The 14,653-nt window shown below is 38.3% G+C and overlaps 1 protein-coding gene across 1 annotated transcript in view; it reads right to left on the bottom strand.

Moving 5' to 3' along the window:
* Positions 1 to 14,653, bottom strand: part of SPAG1 (sperm associated antigen 1) — a gene marked incomplete at both ends in the record, with an annotated part of 36,353 nt that overhangs the window by 20,842 nt on the left and 858 nt on the right. Inside the window, 7 exons of the mRNA XM_079533632.1 lie at positions 1,377 to 1,539; positions 3,762 to 3,868; positions 4,949 to 5,079; positions 7,207 to 7,312; positions 7,773 to 7,891; positions 10,181 to 10,248; positions 12,913 to 13,038. Of these exons, the coding sequence (XP_079389758.1) occupies positions 1,377 to 1,539; positions 3,762 to 3,868; positions 4,949 to 5,079; positions 7,207 to 7,312; positions 7,773 to 7,891; positions 10,181 to 10,248; positions 12,913 to 13,038 (820 nt within the window). The remainder of the gene's footprint in view (positions 1 to 1,376; positions 1,540 to 3,761; positions 3,869 to 4,948; positions 5,080 to 7,206; positions 7,313 to 7,772; positions 7,892 to 10,180; positions 10,249 to 12,912; positions 13,039 to 14,653) is intronic.

A 14,653-nucleotide genomic window follows, 5' to 3' on the forward strand; every position in this document is an offset into this window, starting at 1 on the left:
AAGTAAATTTAATATCACATAGAAAGTAAATCTAGACGATTAAGATGCTTAGTCTACTTACTGCTATTGACAGAAGATATCAAATTTATTCAATAATTAAATTGACTTCGTATTTGTTTCCAGATGTACTTTAAAACAAACTTAAAACTTTAAAACTACAAAGCTACACAGATGTTTAGGGGCCTGGAGCATCTCCTGCACAAAGAATAGCTGAGAGCCCTGGGGCTGTTCAGCCTGCAGAAGGGGAGGCTGAGATGTGATCTCATCACTGTTTGTAAATATCTGAAGTGCAGGAGTGAAGTGGACGGGGCCAGACTTCTGTGGTGCCCAGCGACAGGACGAGGGGCAATAGACACAAACTGGAACACAAGAAGTTCTGGACAAACACAAGGATGAAATTCATTACTGTGAGGGTGACAGAGCAGTGGGACAGACAGGCTCCCCAGAGGGGCTGTGGACTCTCCTTCTCTGGTGGTATTCAAAGCCCATTTGGATGCTGTCACTTGAGATCTACTGTAGGCATCCTGCTGTAGCAGGGGATTGGACTGGGCGATGTCCAGAGGTCCCATCCAGCCCCGACAATTCCGTGTGATTCTCCGTTTCTGTGTGAAAGTACACAGTAATCTATGAAGATGCTTGCCACCTTAATCTCAAATAAACTTAAATATATAACATGAACACACATGACACTGATGTCAGTCGACAAACTTCCCTATGTTTAAAAGCCTAACCTTTCATCAGATGAGAGATGGGAGTCTTCCTGTGGAACTAAAAGACACTTAGTCATCTGAATACTGCCAATGGAAAGCAACCCTCAATTAACTGATGTGTAGGGCTAGGGATATGATCCATCCTTTCTTCCAAGGTATTTGCTGAGAAGACTTAGTGGATAACAACTCATTTTGAGGATATATTTTCCCTAAACTCTTGTGCAAATAGTGCATTATTAAATCAGCCTTTACAGTCTGTAATTCGCATGTAAGTAGAACATTTGGGTAACTGAAAAAACAACAGACTGAATTAATTTCAAGGTACAGAGTTACATAGGCTGTGGAAAACAGAAAAGCCACGGCTGTCTTGCCAAATTACCTTGAAGTACCAATAAAAAGTGTGGAAACCAACCCAAAGATGTTTTTCTGTGGCATGCTGGAGTCCAGACATGCAGCTGAACCCCAAACAACTTGACAGCACAAGTCTCAATGGCTGCTGTTGCCTTACTTTCTCCTGAAGCCAAGAGTTCCAACTATGCCAGCAGCCTCACCTCAGCAGTGCTGCAGTCAATCACACCCCAATACATTCAGGCCTACTTTAAGCAGTGAATGTAATTTTAATCTTTTTCTTCAGACTGAAATTAATAGGAAATGATATGACATTACTTCTATCTCTGCTGCTTCTTCCACATTCTTCTGCATTTTCCCCTCTTTCTTCATCACCTTCTGAATCCTCTATATCTTGAATAAGTATTCTTTTTCCTCTGCCTTCGCTCTTAGATCCAGGCTTTAATTCTTTCAGTTTCTTTTCAATCTCTAGCAGATTTTTCTGCAATAGAAAAATAAACAGTAACAGCAAAAGCCTTTATTTCTAGAAAACGCATTCTGTTAAGTAATATACAAAAGATCCTGACGAATTATCCAGATAAATGCTATCAATATAAAACCAGAGAAAATAAACATGACTTTTCAGTCAGTATCAAAATCATGATTAACACTGAATTTCTGCCTCTTTGAAACTCAGAATAAAGCACCTAAGTAAATATGTATCTTTCTTTTCTTAAGTGTAACCGAATAGCTGAATAAACACATCATGCTATGATGATATCTGGCATGGTCTACTCAGAAAAGCCACACTGAAAATAGGCTTTGTAGAGCCTCTGAAAAAGTCTAAAACCAGATTATCAGTGCTTATGCTATGGAGAACTCAGTGTCTGGTGGATATTTGATGGACTAATGTAACCGACAGAAATAGAACCACAAGAGGTAACAACTTCTTAGTGTAGCAGGACACTGCTGAATAATGAAAAGTTTTGTTTCTCTTGTAATAACATCTACAAATTAGACAGAAGGTTTCTCATTCCTTAAATATTTTTGGATTAGTAAAAAAAAAATGCCCCAACAACACTTCGCACTTTCAGAACAGAGTAAATACACCTAATATTAAGCACCTTCTGGTTTTGTATTCAGTGCTGTACAAAGAAGTGCTGTTTCAGTACTCACTTCAACAAGAAAAAGATAAACAAGGACAGGAAAAAGCCAAGATTCATTGAAAAATTCCTGTTACTGACATGCAATGTACCTTTCTTTCAGTGACTCTGCATTTAAACATTCATGTTGTTTGTGTTCTACATACTGTTTAGCTCAAGAGGGTTTTGAGGATCCTTCTAGTAAAAAGGAACTGAAAAACACGTCCTGCCAAGCACTGTATCACCTCTAGGTGTCTCAGTCAAGGCAGAAGAGCTGGCACAGATAAGGACAAAGAACCGATATTGTTTCAGCAATAAGAAGCATTACTCAGCTGAGTTACCACTGCTTTTGGATCTCTGAAGAGCATATTCACAATGAATACCATTATCAGAAGTCTCAGCACAGCCTTTGCACAAAGACTTCTGAGGAGTTTGTCAGTATAGACTGAGAAGTTCAGTGTTATAAAGGATAAAACAAAAAGCAAAAGAGCTCTTTTAGCAATCAAGACAGATGTGTTTGAAAAGATAAAGAAGCAGGTAAGTAGATTCCTTGGTTGATGCAAACTCTGGAGCTAGTCACACTACTAATGTGAATTGTTCTTGCTAAGATGTTATCTGCAAGAACAGGCATGAATGCAAAGGTTGTTAATATGACATATAGGCTTAGATCTCTCTGACTTTTCTGGTGGAAGCAATAGCAGTGGTCAAGTAACTCCACAGAAAGAAGAAGCAATCAGCAAGCTGCTAGCGTTTTAGAATGTGCCAACAGTAAGAACCAAATAGAATTCACGTGATGAGACAATTCCCCAAAACTGAGGGGTAGCAGCATGATGGACAAACCAATTGCAGCTTAGTATCAAAATTGCCCAGTACTGAAAACTCTCAGGGCAGGTGATATCCATATTCAAAGCCGTAAATCACCCGTGAGAAAATACCGATGAAATGACAAGAACCAATCTCATCCTAAGTAGCTGAAGTAGTAGTTGTACAAGGACCACATCCTGACACTGAGCTTTCAAATAAAGCATCCTGCTCTCCTAGGTGCCTATTCATAAAGTATGCAAGGTTGGTTTGTTTGTTTTTTTCCCAGCCTGCAGACGAGAAATGAGATTCATAACATTGAACACAATGAAGTAAAGACAGAACTTAGGTCTTCTCCTTTCAGGTTAGCTTTACCACCGCAACAATAAAATGTCTGGCCTCTCTTTTGAATTCTTCTTGTGAATTACATATCAAAGTGTTCAAGTGTATTTATCCCAATGGATCTTTTTGACAGAAATTTTAGCCAATGCACTAACACTGTGAGCCTGTTCAGCAGCTATATGGCAGGCACCTGGATTACTTTAATACAAAAGACTTCAGCACCTACAGGTTCTCACAACTAAGTATGAGAAGATTTGGTCACATTCAGGTACCAACTTTCTACCACAAGCACCTAAGTGCTCTTAGGAAACTCATCACTGGCACAGTAGATAATTGTGTCCTCAAACTTAAGATTCAAATCAAATAATATAAATGATAAGCACTATTCTGCAACTGCCTACAACATTTTTCAAGTCATATGCAAGTCACTTATCTTTACCTTAGCTACAGCATTTTCTGGTTCAATGCACAGTACTGTGTTCAGATCTCTCATAGCTGCCTGGTAATTCTTCAGCTGATTGTAAACAGTGGCACGGCGCAACAGAGCTACAAAGGAACAGCATGTATTACATAAATTTTTAAAGCATAAAGTGAAAAACTATTCATTATTTTTCTGTAAATATGAAGTGTAGAACAATTTCTAAAGTTTACTGCATTTGCTTCATAATGAGTGGCTTACTGATTCTCTTCACTGTTTTTAGCAATCTGATTTCATGACATCTTTTGAGATAAGAATCATGACTTGTGAATCATAGAATCACCAAGATTTGAAAAGACCTCAAATATCATCCAGTCCAACCATCCACCTACCACCAATATTTCCCACCAAGCCATGTCCCTCAGTGCAACATCTACATGTTTCTTGAACACATCCAGAATTGGTGACCCCATCATCTCCCCAGGCAGCATATTCCAGTGTCTGACCACTCTTCTGGAGAAGAAATTTTTCCTAATATCCAACCTGAACCTCCCCTGGAGGAACTTGACGCTGTTCCCTCTCGTCCCATCGCTAGTTACGCAGGAGAAGAGGCCGACCCCTGCCTCACCACAACCTCCTTTCAGACAGTTGTAGAGACCAATAAGATTCTCTGAGCCTCCTCTTCTCCAGACTGAACAATCCCAACTCCTTCAGCTGCTCCTCACAGGACTTCTGTTCCAGACCCCTCACCAGCTTCACTGTGAAGCATCTTTTCACGTTTTTCCAATTTGTCCACTCCTCACGTGCAAATACAGTTAGCTGCACTCAAGCCTTTACCTTAAGAAAGGATTAAACCAGCAACTTTCATTGTTTTCATGTTGCTTTTAAGATAATTAATGCTGCAGTATAGGTACTATGTAAACAACTGCACAAATATAAGAGGGTATATACTTATAATATAAAAAACAGAAGTTAGCTCCACACTGTTGCATAAGAATAGCCATCATGGAACAACAGAGTAGACTGCTTAAAACTTCCCTGACTTCCACAATACTGTCGAAATTACTTTGGGAAGCTAATTTCCTTCTTCTTCATACTTGGAACTCCACTCAGTGAAAGCAACTAACAACATGAATGGATACAAATAACAATTTTATTTGCTAGGAATAAAGTAATACATAGAAAGACACATTTATATTTAACTCTACCTTTTACATTGCCAGGTTCCATATCTAGCACCTTCTCACAATCCTGCAAAGCACTGTCCCAGTCTTGAAGTTTGATTTCTGCTTGAGCTTTGTTATTGTATGCAGCTACAGTGGGTAGCACAGATATACTCCTGCAAAAGAATATTGATCATGCTGGGCCCATCATTAGGAAGTCTGAATATAGAAGCAATGTACTATTGGAATCTGTAAACAGTATTGTTACAACATTAATGCTGATACTAATTTAATCAAAGTGGTTAGGGACTTCTTCTGGCAACAACAGAGACGATAATCCACCAACTATGTTTACTATCTTCAGGGCTCCCACTGCTCATCCATATTGATTCAAGCCAAACTGTCAAATGATACCTTCAGAGTATCAAAAATCATAGAATCAATTAGGTTGGAAAAGACCTTCAAGATCACCAAATCCAGCCATCAACCTGACCTACCTAACAGTCTCATCATTAAACCAGTGGGGCAGCCTGTTCCAATGCTTGCTCACCCTCTCCATGAATAAATAACACCAATAAATAGCACCCAATCTAAACCTTCCCTGGAGCAACTTGAGATCATTTCCTCTTGCCCTACCATGTGTCACCTGAGAAAAGAGACCAACACCCACTTCGCTGCAACCTTCCTTTCAGGTAGCTGCAGAGAATGAAGGCTCCCCACACCCTCCTTTTCTCCAGATGAAACAGTGCCATTTCCTCAGTCAAAAGGGAGTGTAAGTCCTGTTTTCTAGTCCCTTTACCAGCTTCACTGCTGTTCTCTGCACATGCTGGAGCAACTCCGTGTCCTTCTTGTAATGATGGGCCCAAAACTGAACACAATCTTCAAAATGCACTTTCACCTGTGCTTCATACAAATGGACAATCACTTCTCTAGTCCTGCTACCTACACTATTTCTGTTACAGGCTAAGATGTTACTGGCCTTTTGGGTCACCTGGGCACCTTGGCTGCAGCAGCCATGACATAGTAGAGTTTAAGATTCTCGAAGCAAGCAACAGTATCCTCATGGCCAAATAGGTAAAATGTGGACTACCTAAGTGGGCAATAAAGTAGAAAGAAAACTAACTGGACTGTTGAGCTCGAAGAAGTGTGACAAGACATATGAAGTTCAACTGGCGACCAGTTATTAGAGGCCCCCCTGCAGGCCCAATACAACTTAACACCACCATCTCTAAGACGGAACAGAAGGCTCTCCCAGGAAGCTCCTCGCTGATACACAGCTGCAGGGGGACAGTCCATAATACAGCAGAGAGCTGAACTCCAGACAAGAAAGGCTTTAACAAGCCAGAGAAACAAGCTGACAAACTTCACAGTAAGCTCAAAAAAAAAAAAAAAAAAAAAAAAAACCCCAAGAAATAACAGCAAATGCAAAATCCTGGACTAGAAATAGAATACAGCACTAATAAAGGCAAGATTCAGTTGGCATTTTTTTAATCCAGTGCCTACATAAATTGTGGTTTAAGCTGAGCACCACACCGTTGTTCTCTCCCTCCCTTCCCTCCCAGCAGGATGGGGGAGAGGATCCAGAAAAACAAAGTAGAACTCATGGGCTGAGATAAAACTACGTACTAAGATAGAGAAATGGATAACAGTTATGACATATACACGCATATATATAAATGTTTATGATAGGTGATGCACAAGCAATTGTTCACAATCTCCCAACCCATGCCCAGTTAGCCTATGAGCAGCAGAAGAGAGCAAGATGAACTCCCATCCCCTCCAAAACACCTTCTGCTTGATGCCATATGGCATGGAATATCCCTTTGGCCTGTTAAAGCCAGCTGTCCTCATTCTGTTCCTTCCCAGATCTGTGGGCCCTTTGATAAGAGTGGCCTTGGCTCTGTACAACACTGCTTAGCAGCAGCTATAAACACTGGTGAATTATCAGCATTGTTCTTCTCCTAGAACCAAAACACAGCATCCTGCCAGACAATTCTGTCCCAGCAGAAACTGAGATGATATGCTTTTCCTTGGACTGCTACTAATTACACAGTTATGCTTAAGTTGCACACAATTATTTTTCTTTCTCCTAAGCACAGGTTATTAAGTCAGTTTTTAAAAATAAATCTATCTGATCTATCTTCTCGATAAATAAATATTAGAATCAGGATGCAACAGTGCTATAAGGATTCTTCTGTAAAATCCTTTCACCCTGTTGAAAATAATCTAATTGTCACCATAGCTATCAAAACAATGCTCACAGGTAAATGTTATTAAAATAAAGGAACGAGCTGCTTACTCACCGAGTGTAGTATGTCACTGCTTCCACATAATCCCCACTGGCAAAGGCTTCATTGCCCTTTTCTTTTTCCCGAGTAGCAATAAAGATCTTCTCTTTCTTTGTCATGCCTACAAGAAGGTATTTATACTTGTTACAACCACCAGTTTGCACAGATGCAACCAAAATACTGTCAGCTAAAATACTTTGAATGTTATATTCATTATTTTTAAAAGAACCTGAATTATAAAAAGACAGAATTGCCTTGTAATTTCTACAATAAAAACCTAGATCCCTCTGATGACACATTCTGAACACAAGATGAATTGGTTAACCTCTAGCAGTGGATCATAGCAGCAGAAGTGCGCTTTATATTTTAACTTAGCTCTCTCAACCTAAGCACGTTAAAATATTTTAAGCAATTATTAAGACAACGATATTATATTTTTAAACATGAACTTCTACGAAATTTTAGCAACTCTAGGTACTGAAAAATAAAGACATCTCTATAATACAATTTGATTTGTATTCACATTTGACAACAGAGTACTACAGTCAAAGAAAATTAAAAAATATGCTTTAGGACATTACCAGTTGTGTTTATTTTCTTTTCAATTAGAGGTAGACTCGGTCTAATAGAGAATCTTGCTTTTGAGTTATTTTCTTCACTGCTTTCATCAATTTTAGAACACTCCTTTTCCACATCGAACCTTAAGTTAACACAAATAACAAATACAACAATGTTGCAGAAGAAAAGTCCTCTATTTTCAGAACGGCGTGCAGTTTTTCCATTATAAACCAAAGCTAAGCAGGCATAAAGGCAGCGATCAATTACTCATTACTTGTTTGGTAAAAAATGTCTAGTCTTACCTCCTTTCCTTGTGTTATTGTTTGTTTTTCCCATATCTATGTGCACACACACACAAATATACATACATACATATATGTACACACAGGTGCACAAATGTATGTAAACATACATGCATTTAAACAATAAAACAAATATTCCTTCATCCTCCCTTCTTGTTTAAAACAAACAAAAACAAGTAACTAAAAATCAGCAAAATGTCTGCCTCCCCCTCCTCACCACCTCCAAACAAAGGCAGGTGAAATTTATGAAAACTGCATCTTCAGGCTCAATTCCAGTCCTGTCAAATATCTGTATTAACCTTTATTGAAAACACTGAATACACAGCTTCAACGTGACTAACAGCATAAACTTGAGAGAGGTTTCCAAACAGTCTCAGATATTTCTAAGGTCTGCGGTAGCTTCTGAAAAGTGCTTCGGAATTTATACTGAATAAACATTGCTGCTGTAATCCTACAAAACAAATACATAGTAACCAATTCCTACGCTACACCGCTTCTCTACTTCTGACTCAATGGAAAATAGCTTTGTTTTTCACAATAATCTCAACAACCTGAATAATTTATTTCTGAAATGGGACATCATTCAGAAAAATTACACAATTCAAAACCTCTTCAGGTAAGACTAACTGTGCTCCCTTTTAAATCTGATCTTTCACTACTTTCACTTTTTCATTATAAATTAATTACACTTCAAAACAATGATTTTTAAATAAGTAAAAACTTTCTTGGTCAGGGATAGTCTAAACAACTTCTGCTTCAGTGTACCCATATAATCTAAACTATTTCCTATATACAGGAAAATCCATTATTATCAGCATGTTAAAGGACAAAGGTTGAGCACATACATAAAATTGCAAGTAATATTAAAAAATGATTACTTCAAATGATACAGAGTAAAAAAGGATGAAAAATAAATTGTTGCAGAAATGATTTTGATAACCTGCTTATTTAACCACCTTTGAGCAGGAAGGCCACAGTTTTTGGAGCGCATATTCATGACAAGGGCTTGGAGAATGTGCCCTACAGGTAGCAACTGAAGGAACTGTGGCTGTTTAGTCTGGGGAAAAGGAGGCTGAGGGGAGACCTTATTGCTCTCTCCCAATACCTGAAAGGTGCTTACAGCAAAAGCAGGGTTGGTCTCTTCTCACTGGTGACAGGTGACAGGATGAGGGAAAATGGCCTCAAGTTGTGCCAGGGTAAGTTTAGGTTGGATATCAGGAAACACCTCTTTACAGAAGGGTTGTTAAGCACTGGAATGGGCTCCCCAGGGAGGTGGTTGAATCACCATCCCTGGATGTGTTTAAAAACCATGTGGATGTGGTGCTCAGGGACGTGGTTTAACAGAATGTTGTTAGTTAGGGTAGTATGGTTAGGTCATGGTTGGACTTGATGATCTTCAAGATCTTTTCCAACCCGAGCAACTCAATAATTCTGTGATCCTATGATAATATACTACATGCAGGTCTTAAGCAGACAGGATTTCTGTAGAGTTTTTTTGGTGGCAGAGTGAGATATTAAAAATTTTCCTCAACAACCTCACTGTCTCTAGATTAAGCTCCCCACCAAGAGCACTGGAAATATCTTCAGTCTGATTCTACGACTCTGTGATTCTACAGCACCATTTAAAGAGCTGCAGGGAAGCTGCTACTGTCCATAACACAGAAGTGTACCTCCTTCACATGCAATAATTTGGGGGCATCAATCTGTGATGTGTCACCATTATTTCATTTTGAAAATGTGATAAATTAAGCTATCTTTAATTTCCTGCTTTAGGTACCTCCACAGGCTTTATATTTTGAATGTTTAAAAAAAAAAAAAAGAAGAAATATTAAACAAAATCACATTTTATCTGTATTTTTCTGTTGACTCATTATATTTCACACCACTTGGACAGAAGAAATACCGACTAACTTCCTTTCAGTTGGTAGCACCACAGTGCATCATTTGCAATTTAACAGAACTGTTATGGAAAACCTAAGTTTCATTGAAACAGTTTCCTGAAAAACTAACCTTAATACTGTGTTTCTGGACAATGCTTTTAAAAAACCAAACAAACCACTGTGTTTCATTATAAAGTAAGTAAGAGTTAATCAAAATTAAAATATAAAAATATAAAGGATTTGACATACTTATCCCATTCACTGTAATCCCGTGGTATATTTTTCTTATTTCTTTGTTTGTTTTGGAACTTTTCATTCTGAAAAAGAAACAGCCAGCCTATAACATGATTTCCAAAAGAAAAAACACACTTTTTTTTTCTGTAATAGATATCCCTACTAATTAACAGTCATGACTAATTTCAGCAGTCTTGAATATTTAATTTGTGTAGCTTTAATGAACATCTTTATGCATTTGTAATCAGACTTTCTCTGCACTGCCCTGTTACACATCCTGTTATCCACGAGGCACTGGATAAATTTTTTCACACAGGACACTGCTCTTTCTAAAAAGTATACTGAACTGCCATCTTCCAAACTGTATTTTCAACACAGCAAGGAACTTTATTTACTCTGGAAACTCCGCCTCTGTAATGAGATGTTTAATGCTGAGATTGAATCACTAACCTCATTTTAGGCATGCCATTCCCAAGAGAATGCAATGCACAGTTTCTCAGATCCTCTGGAGGCTTCCAAACAAGCATAAAATGGACATTTGCTTTGACTTTTAGATAGCATCTTTATACTTCTTTGACTCATTCCAACTGAGCTAATTTCCAAGATGATTTATGCTCATTCTTACTTTTAGACAAGTCCACCACTGGTATTTGCCTCACCTAGAATTTATCCTTAGGATAATTTATCCTTCAACAGTCCACCACAATAACTGACTCACCAGGCATATATTGCAACCCATCTCCTATTCCAGTGGAACATATTTCCATAGCTGTCACCTTTGGCATCTTTTCCCCCTTTGCCAGACCGTTTCTGATACGTCTCTCCCTGCTTGTTGACTCCAACATTTAACAAGGTGTGGTTCCAAACAGGATTCCATTGTGGAACATCCAGTTCAAAACATTCCCATGTATGCTTTGCTGTTTGTTCAACCCTCCTCTTACCTTGCAATCCATCTCTCACCAAGTTAGACCAGTGTAATTGTTTGTAGGATTGCAGATTTACAATTATGTGGGTTCAAACAATTTGATAGAGATTAAAGTGCAACCCCTAAACATCTGTACCAGTGCAAGTGACACGCGATAAACTGAACCAAGGAAACCAGCAGCAGCAACCTCTTAAACTAGATTTACCGGTGGTGGCACTGTTACAAGGAAATACTTCCGCAGTTGAATATAAGCACCTCAATTTACATAATGCAAATGTGTGCCTTCCTATAAACACTTGCAGCTATCTATAATGCTAGGTTACATAAACTTCTGTAGTATGTGACTCCAGAATTATACATAATGTTCTCAGTTGTTCAAGAAGTTAGACAAAACGACAAACACGTTTAGTGATTAATGCATGTTTGGAGAAGGTAACCTAAATATGGCTTCCTAGAAAATGACATCATTATGTATGCATTCTGTATGTTACAAAGTTTTTTTCAAATGTAAGTACATTGCTTAAATGAGCATATAGTTAAACTCAGAAGAAAACTCACGACGTATTACACACAGATGCAACTTTAATACAGCAAGAGCACTACAATGTGTCCTTTAATGGAATACAGCAGAAGTGTTGATGCAAAATTTCAAAAATCCTTAACATGCTAGGTCTCAAATTCTTGAGGTCATTGTAACCAAACCATGGCTACAGCAGAGTCAGGAATTTCTCGTTTGTTCTCATCCAGGAGCCTCTCAGGAAAAGGTTATGCTTGCATGCTGCATTAACTTTTCTCTGGTACTTGGTATCATAGGCAGAAAACTAAAAAAATCCTCTGCCACTGTCATGTTTCTTGCTAGAACTCTCAACGCACGGATCCCACAGCATCTGTAGCTCAGTGAATAATTTTTGGACCAAAAAATGGAGCTCAGACTGGATTTAGTTCAGATGCAAAAACTTGTCCTTGGATATCTGCTGGGTCCCTTGTGATAGAAGTTACTATTCTGAGCCAGCTAACCAGTATCCTTTTTCAATTTGGAATATCCAAAATAATACGAGGGCTGCATAGATAGCAGCACAGAGGAGTTTCCTAAAACAAAACTTGCAATGTGTGTTGCATGTCCTGCATTGTAGTACTGTGTTTGGCAAAGAACCTACATCTGCTGAAATCTCATCCACACTGCTTAATGGAAGTGAATACTTCTAAGCCCATACTTCTAGAACGTGGTTTAGTTCTGTCCTGGAGAAAGTGAGCAAAACTAATGATTAAGCAATGTGGACAATCAGAAACAGAAATAATCAAGCTGTCTCCCTGATCCTCTTTTATTTTGCAGTATACATGTAACCTCAAAATCCAAGGCAGTGTGAAAAAGAAACAGGATTATTAATACAGAAACTTCTGTATTATGTAAGAGAGGGAAATTCTGTTATAAAGCTCACTCTTCATTCATTTGTAGAAAATATGTCCCATGACTCCATACCAGTAAAAAAAAACCAAAAACCTGCAAAATAAACCTAGTATATACCGTTTAACACTACTGAAACATGAACTGTACATAGAAAAGGGTGTTTAAGATTTGCTTCAGAAAGTAACTCTTTATCAAGATTAAAAGATAATTACAAGATGCATGCTAGTATGTAAGAGGCAGCTTTGTTTAAGCATTGGTTTCTTACTAGACAGCTTAAAGGGTTTTATTTTCTGGTTAATAAAATAAATCTAGAGGTTCAAGGGATAGAATTTCTTAAAATCTGAATCTACTGATCTTAGAAAGACATAATTAACATACTTATGTAAAAATACTGTTTTAGAAAATTGGAGATACCTGGAAAGCAGGAAGACAGCTGCTGGAACAACGAATAGGAGGCAAGTTATCTTGTCCTTCATGCAATGTGCCTGTTTTCAAAACCTGTGGCTTATTATCATCTTCATTCATTTCTGCCACCCAGCTCTGAAAATAAGTAAGAATCCATACCATAAAGCTGTACAACAGATACACATCGTAGTCTACAATGACCCTGCAACTATCCTTACAATACAAAGCTCTTAATAAGGAAAAGCAATTCAGAGGAAGATTAAAAATAAAGCTTAAAATCAAGCTTAAAAAGCTTAAACATAAGCTTAAGTTCCTTAAATTAAAAGGGTTATTTCTGTTCATAACTTTGCCAATTCAAGAAAACTTAATGATGAACAGAGTACAAGTACACCTTCCTTTATCATCTTTTAGAGTCCAAAAAGGGGAACCATTATAAGAGAAACATGCAAAAATAAAAGCAGAAGTGCTTCTAATCATTCAGAAGCACTTGGAGAATCATCCTTAAAAGACTGGAAACAAATAGTCTCAAAAAGAAATAGCATAATTTGATTAGAACATGCTATGAACAAAGTTGCCTCTAACCCTTCCGATTCAGAAAGCAACAAAAAGCATTCACCCGTCTTTTCATATAATGTATTTAAAAATAGTTTTGCCTAGTTTCTCATAAGATTAGCTTTGCTGCTTCACTTTCTCCTACATAATTCAAAGCATATTTGTTTCTGGGCCATAAAAAGCATTACTTCACTACTTAAGGAGCGTGGCCACCAGGTCAAGGGAGGTGATCCTCCCCCTCTACTCTGCCCTTTGCAGGCCTCACCTGGAGTACTCTGCCCAGGTCTGGGCTCCCCAGTACAAAAAAGACAGGGATCTCCTGGAGAGTGTCCAGCAGAGGGCCACAAAGATGATAAAGGGCCTGAAGCATCTCTCCTTTGAGGAAAGGCGGGGTTATCTGGGTCTGTTCAGCCTTGAGAAAAGAAGCCTGAGAGGGAACCTTATTAATGTTTATAAATATCTTAAGTGTGGGACAATGCCTAAGCTCTTTTCAGTGGTCTGTGTTGACAGGACAAGGGGAAATGGCCATAAACTGGAGCATAGGAAGTTCTGCACAGCGAGGGTGACAGAGCACAGTAACAGGCTGCCCAGGGAGGTTGTGGATTCTTCTGGAGATATTCAAATCCTGCCTGGATGCCTACGTGTGCAGCTTACTGTAAGGATCCTGTTTTGGCAAGGGGGCTGGACTCGATGATCTCTGGAGGTCCCTTCCAGCCCCTACAATTCTGTGATTCTGTAATGTACACATCTGGATTTTCTATCACAGGCAAGACACGCTACTGAGGAATGACACTACAAGAGATTCTGTTTTTCAGATAAAATAATATAATCTAAAATGCTAATGCCCATCTAAACCTCTTCAATATTTTCAGTTGGAGAAAGAGATCTTCAGTTCCTACACTGAACAGTATAGAAAAGTCATCTGCTCTTTCATGAACAGATTGTGGAAAGTGCTTTTCCTATACGCAGTTTGCAATTGTTTTGAGCTTTTTCAAATGAATAATAAAAAACAAATATGTTCTGTAGAGTTATAACGGGTATTAAAGATTCATTAGCATTATCACAATAAATATGAAAAAAGAAAACCACAAACGAACCTTTCTATCATTTCCTCACCTCAGTTAATCAAATAATCACTTTCTACTTAATCACAAGATGAGGTTGAACAACCACTCACAACTGATAAAACAAAGAGATT

Source organism: Tetrao urogallus, assembly GCF_951394365.1.
Source record: "Tetrao urogallus genome assembly, chromosome: 3".
In the NCBI taxonomy this organism is placed as follows: domain Eukaryota; kingdom Metazoa; phylum Chordata; class Aves; order Galliformes; family Phasianidae; genus Tetrao; species Tetrao urogallus.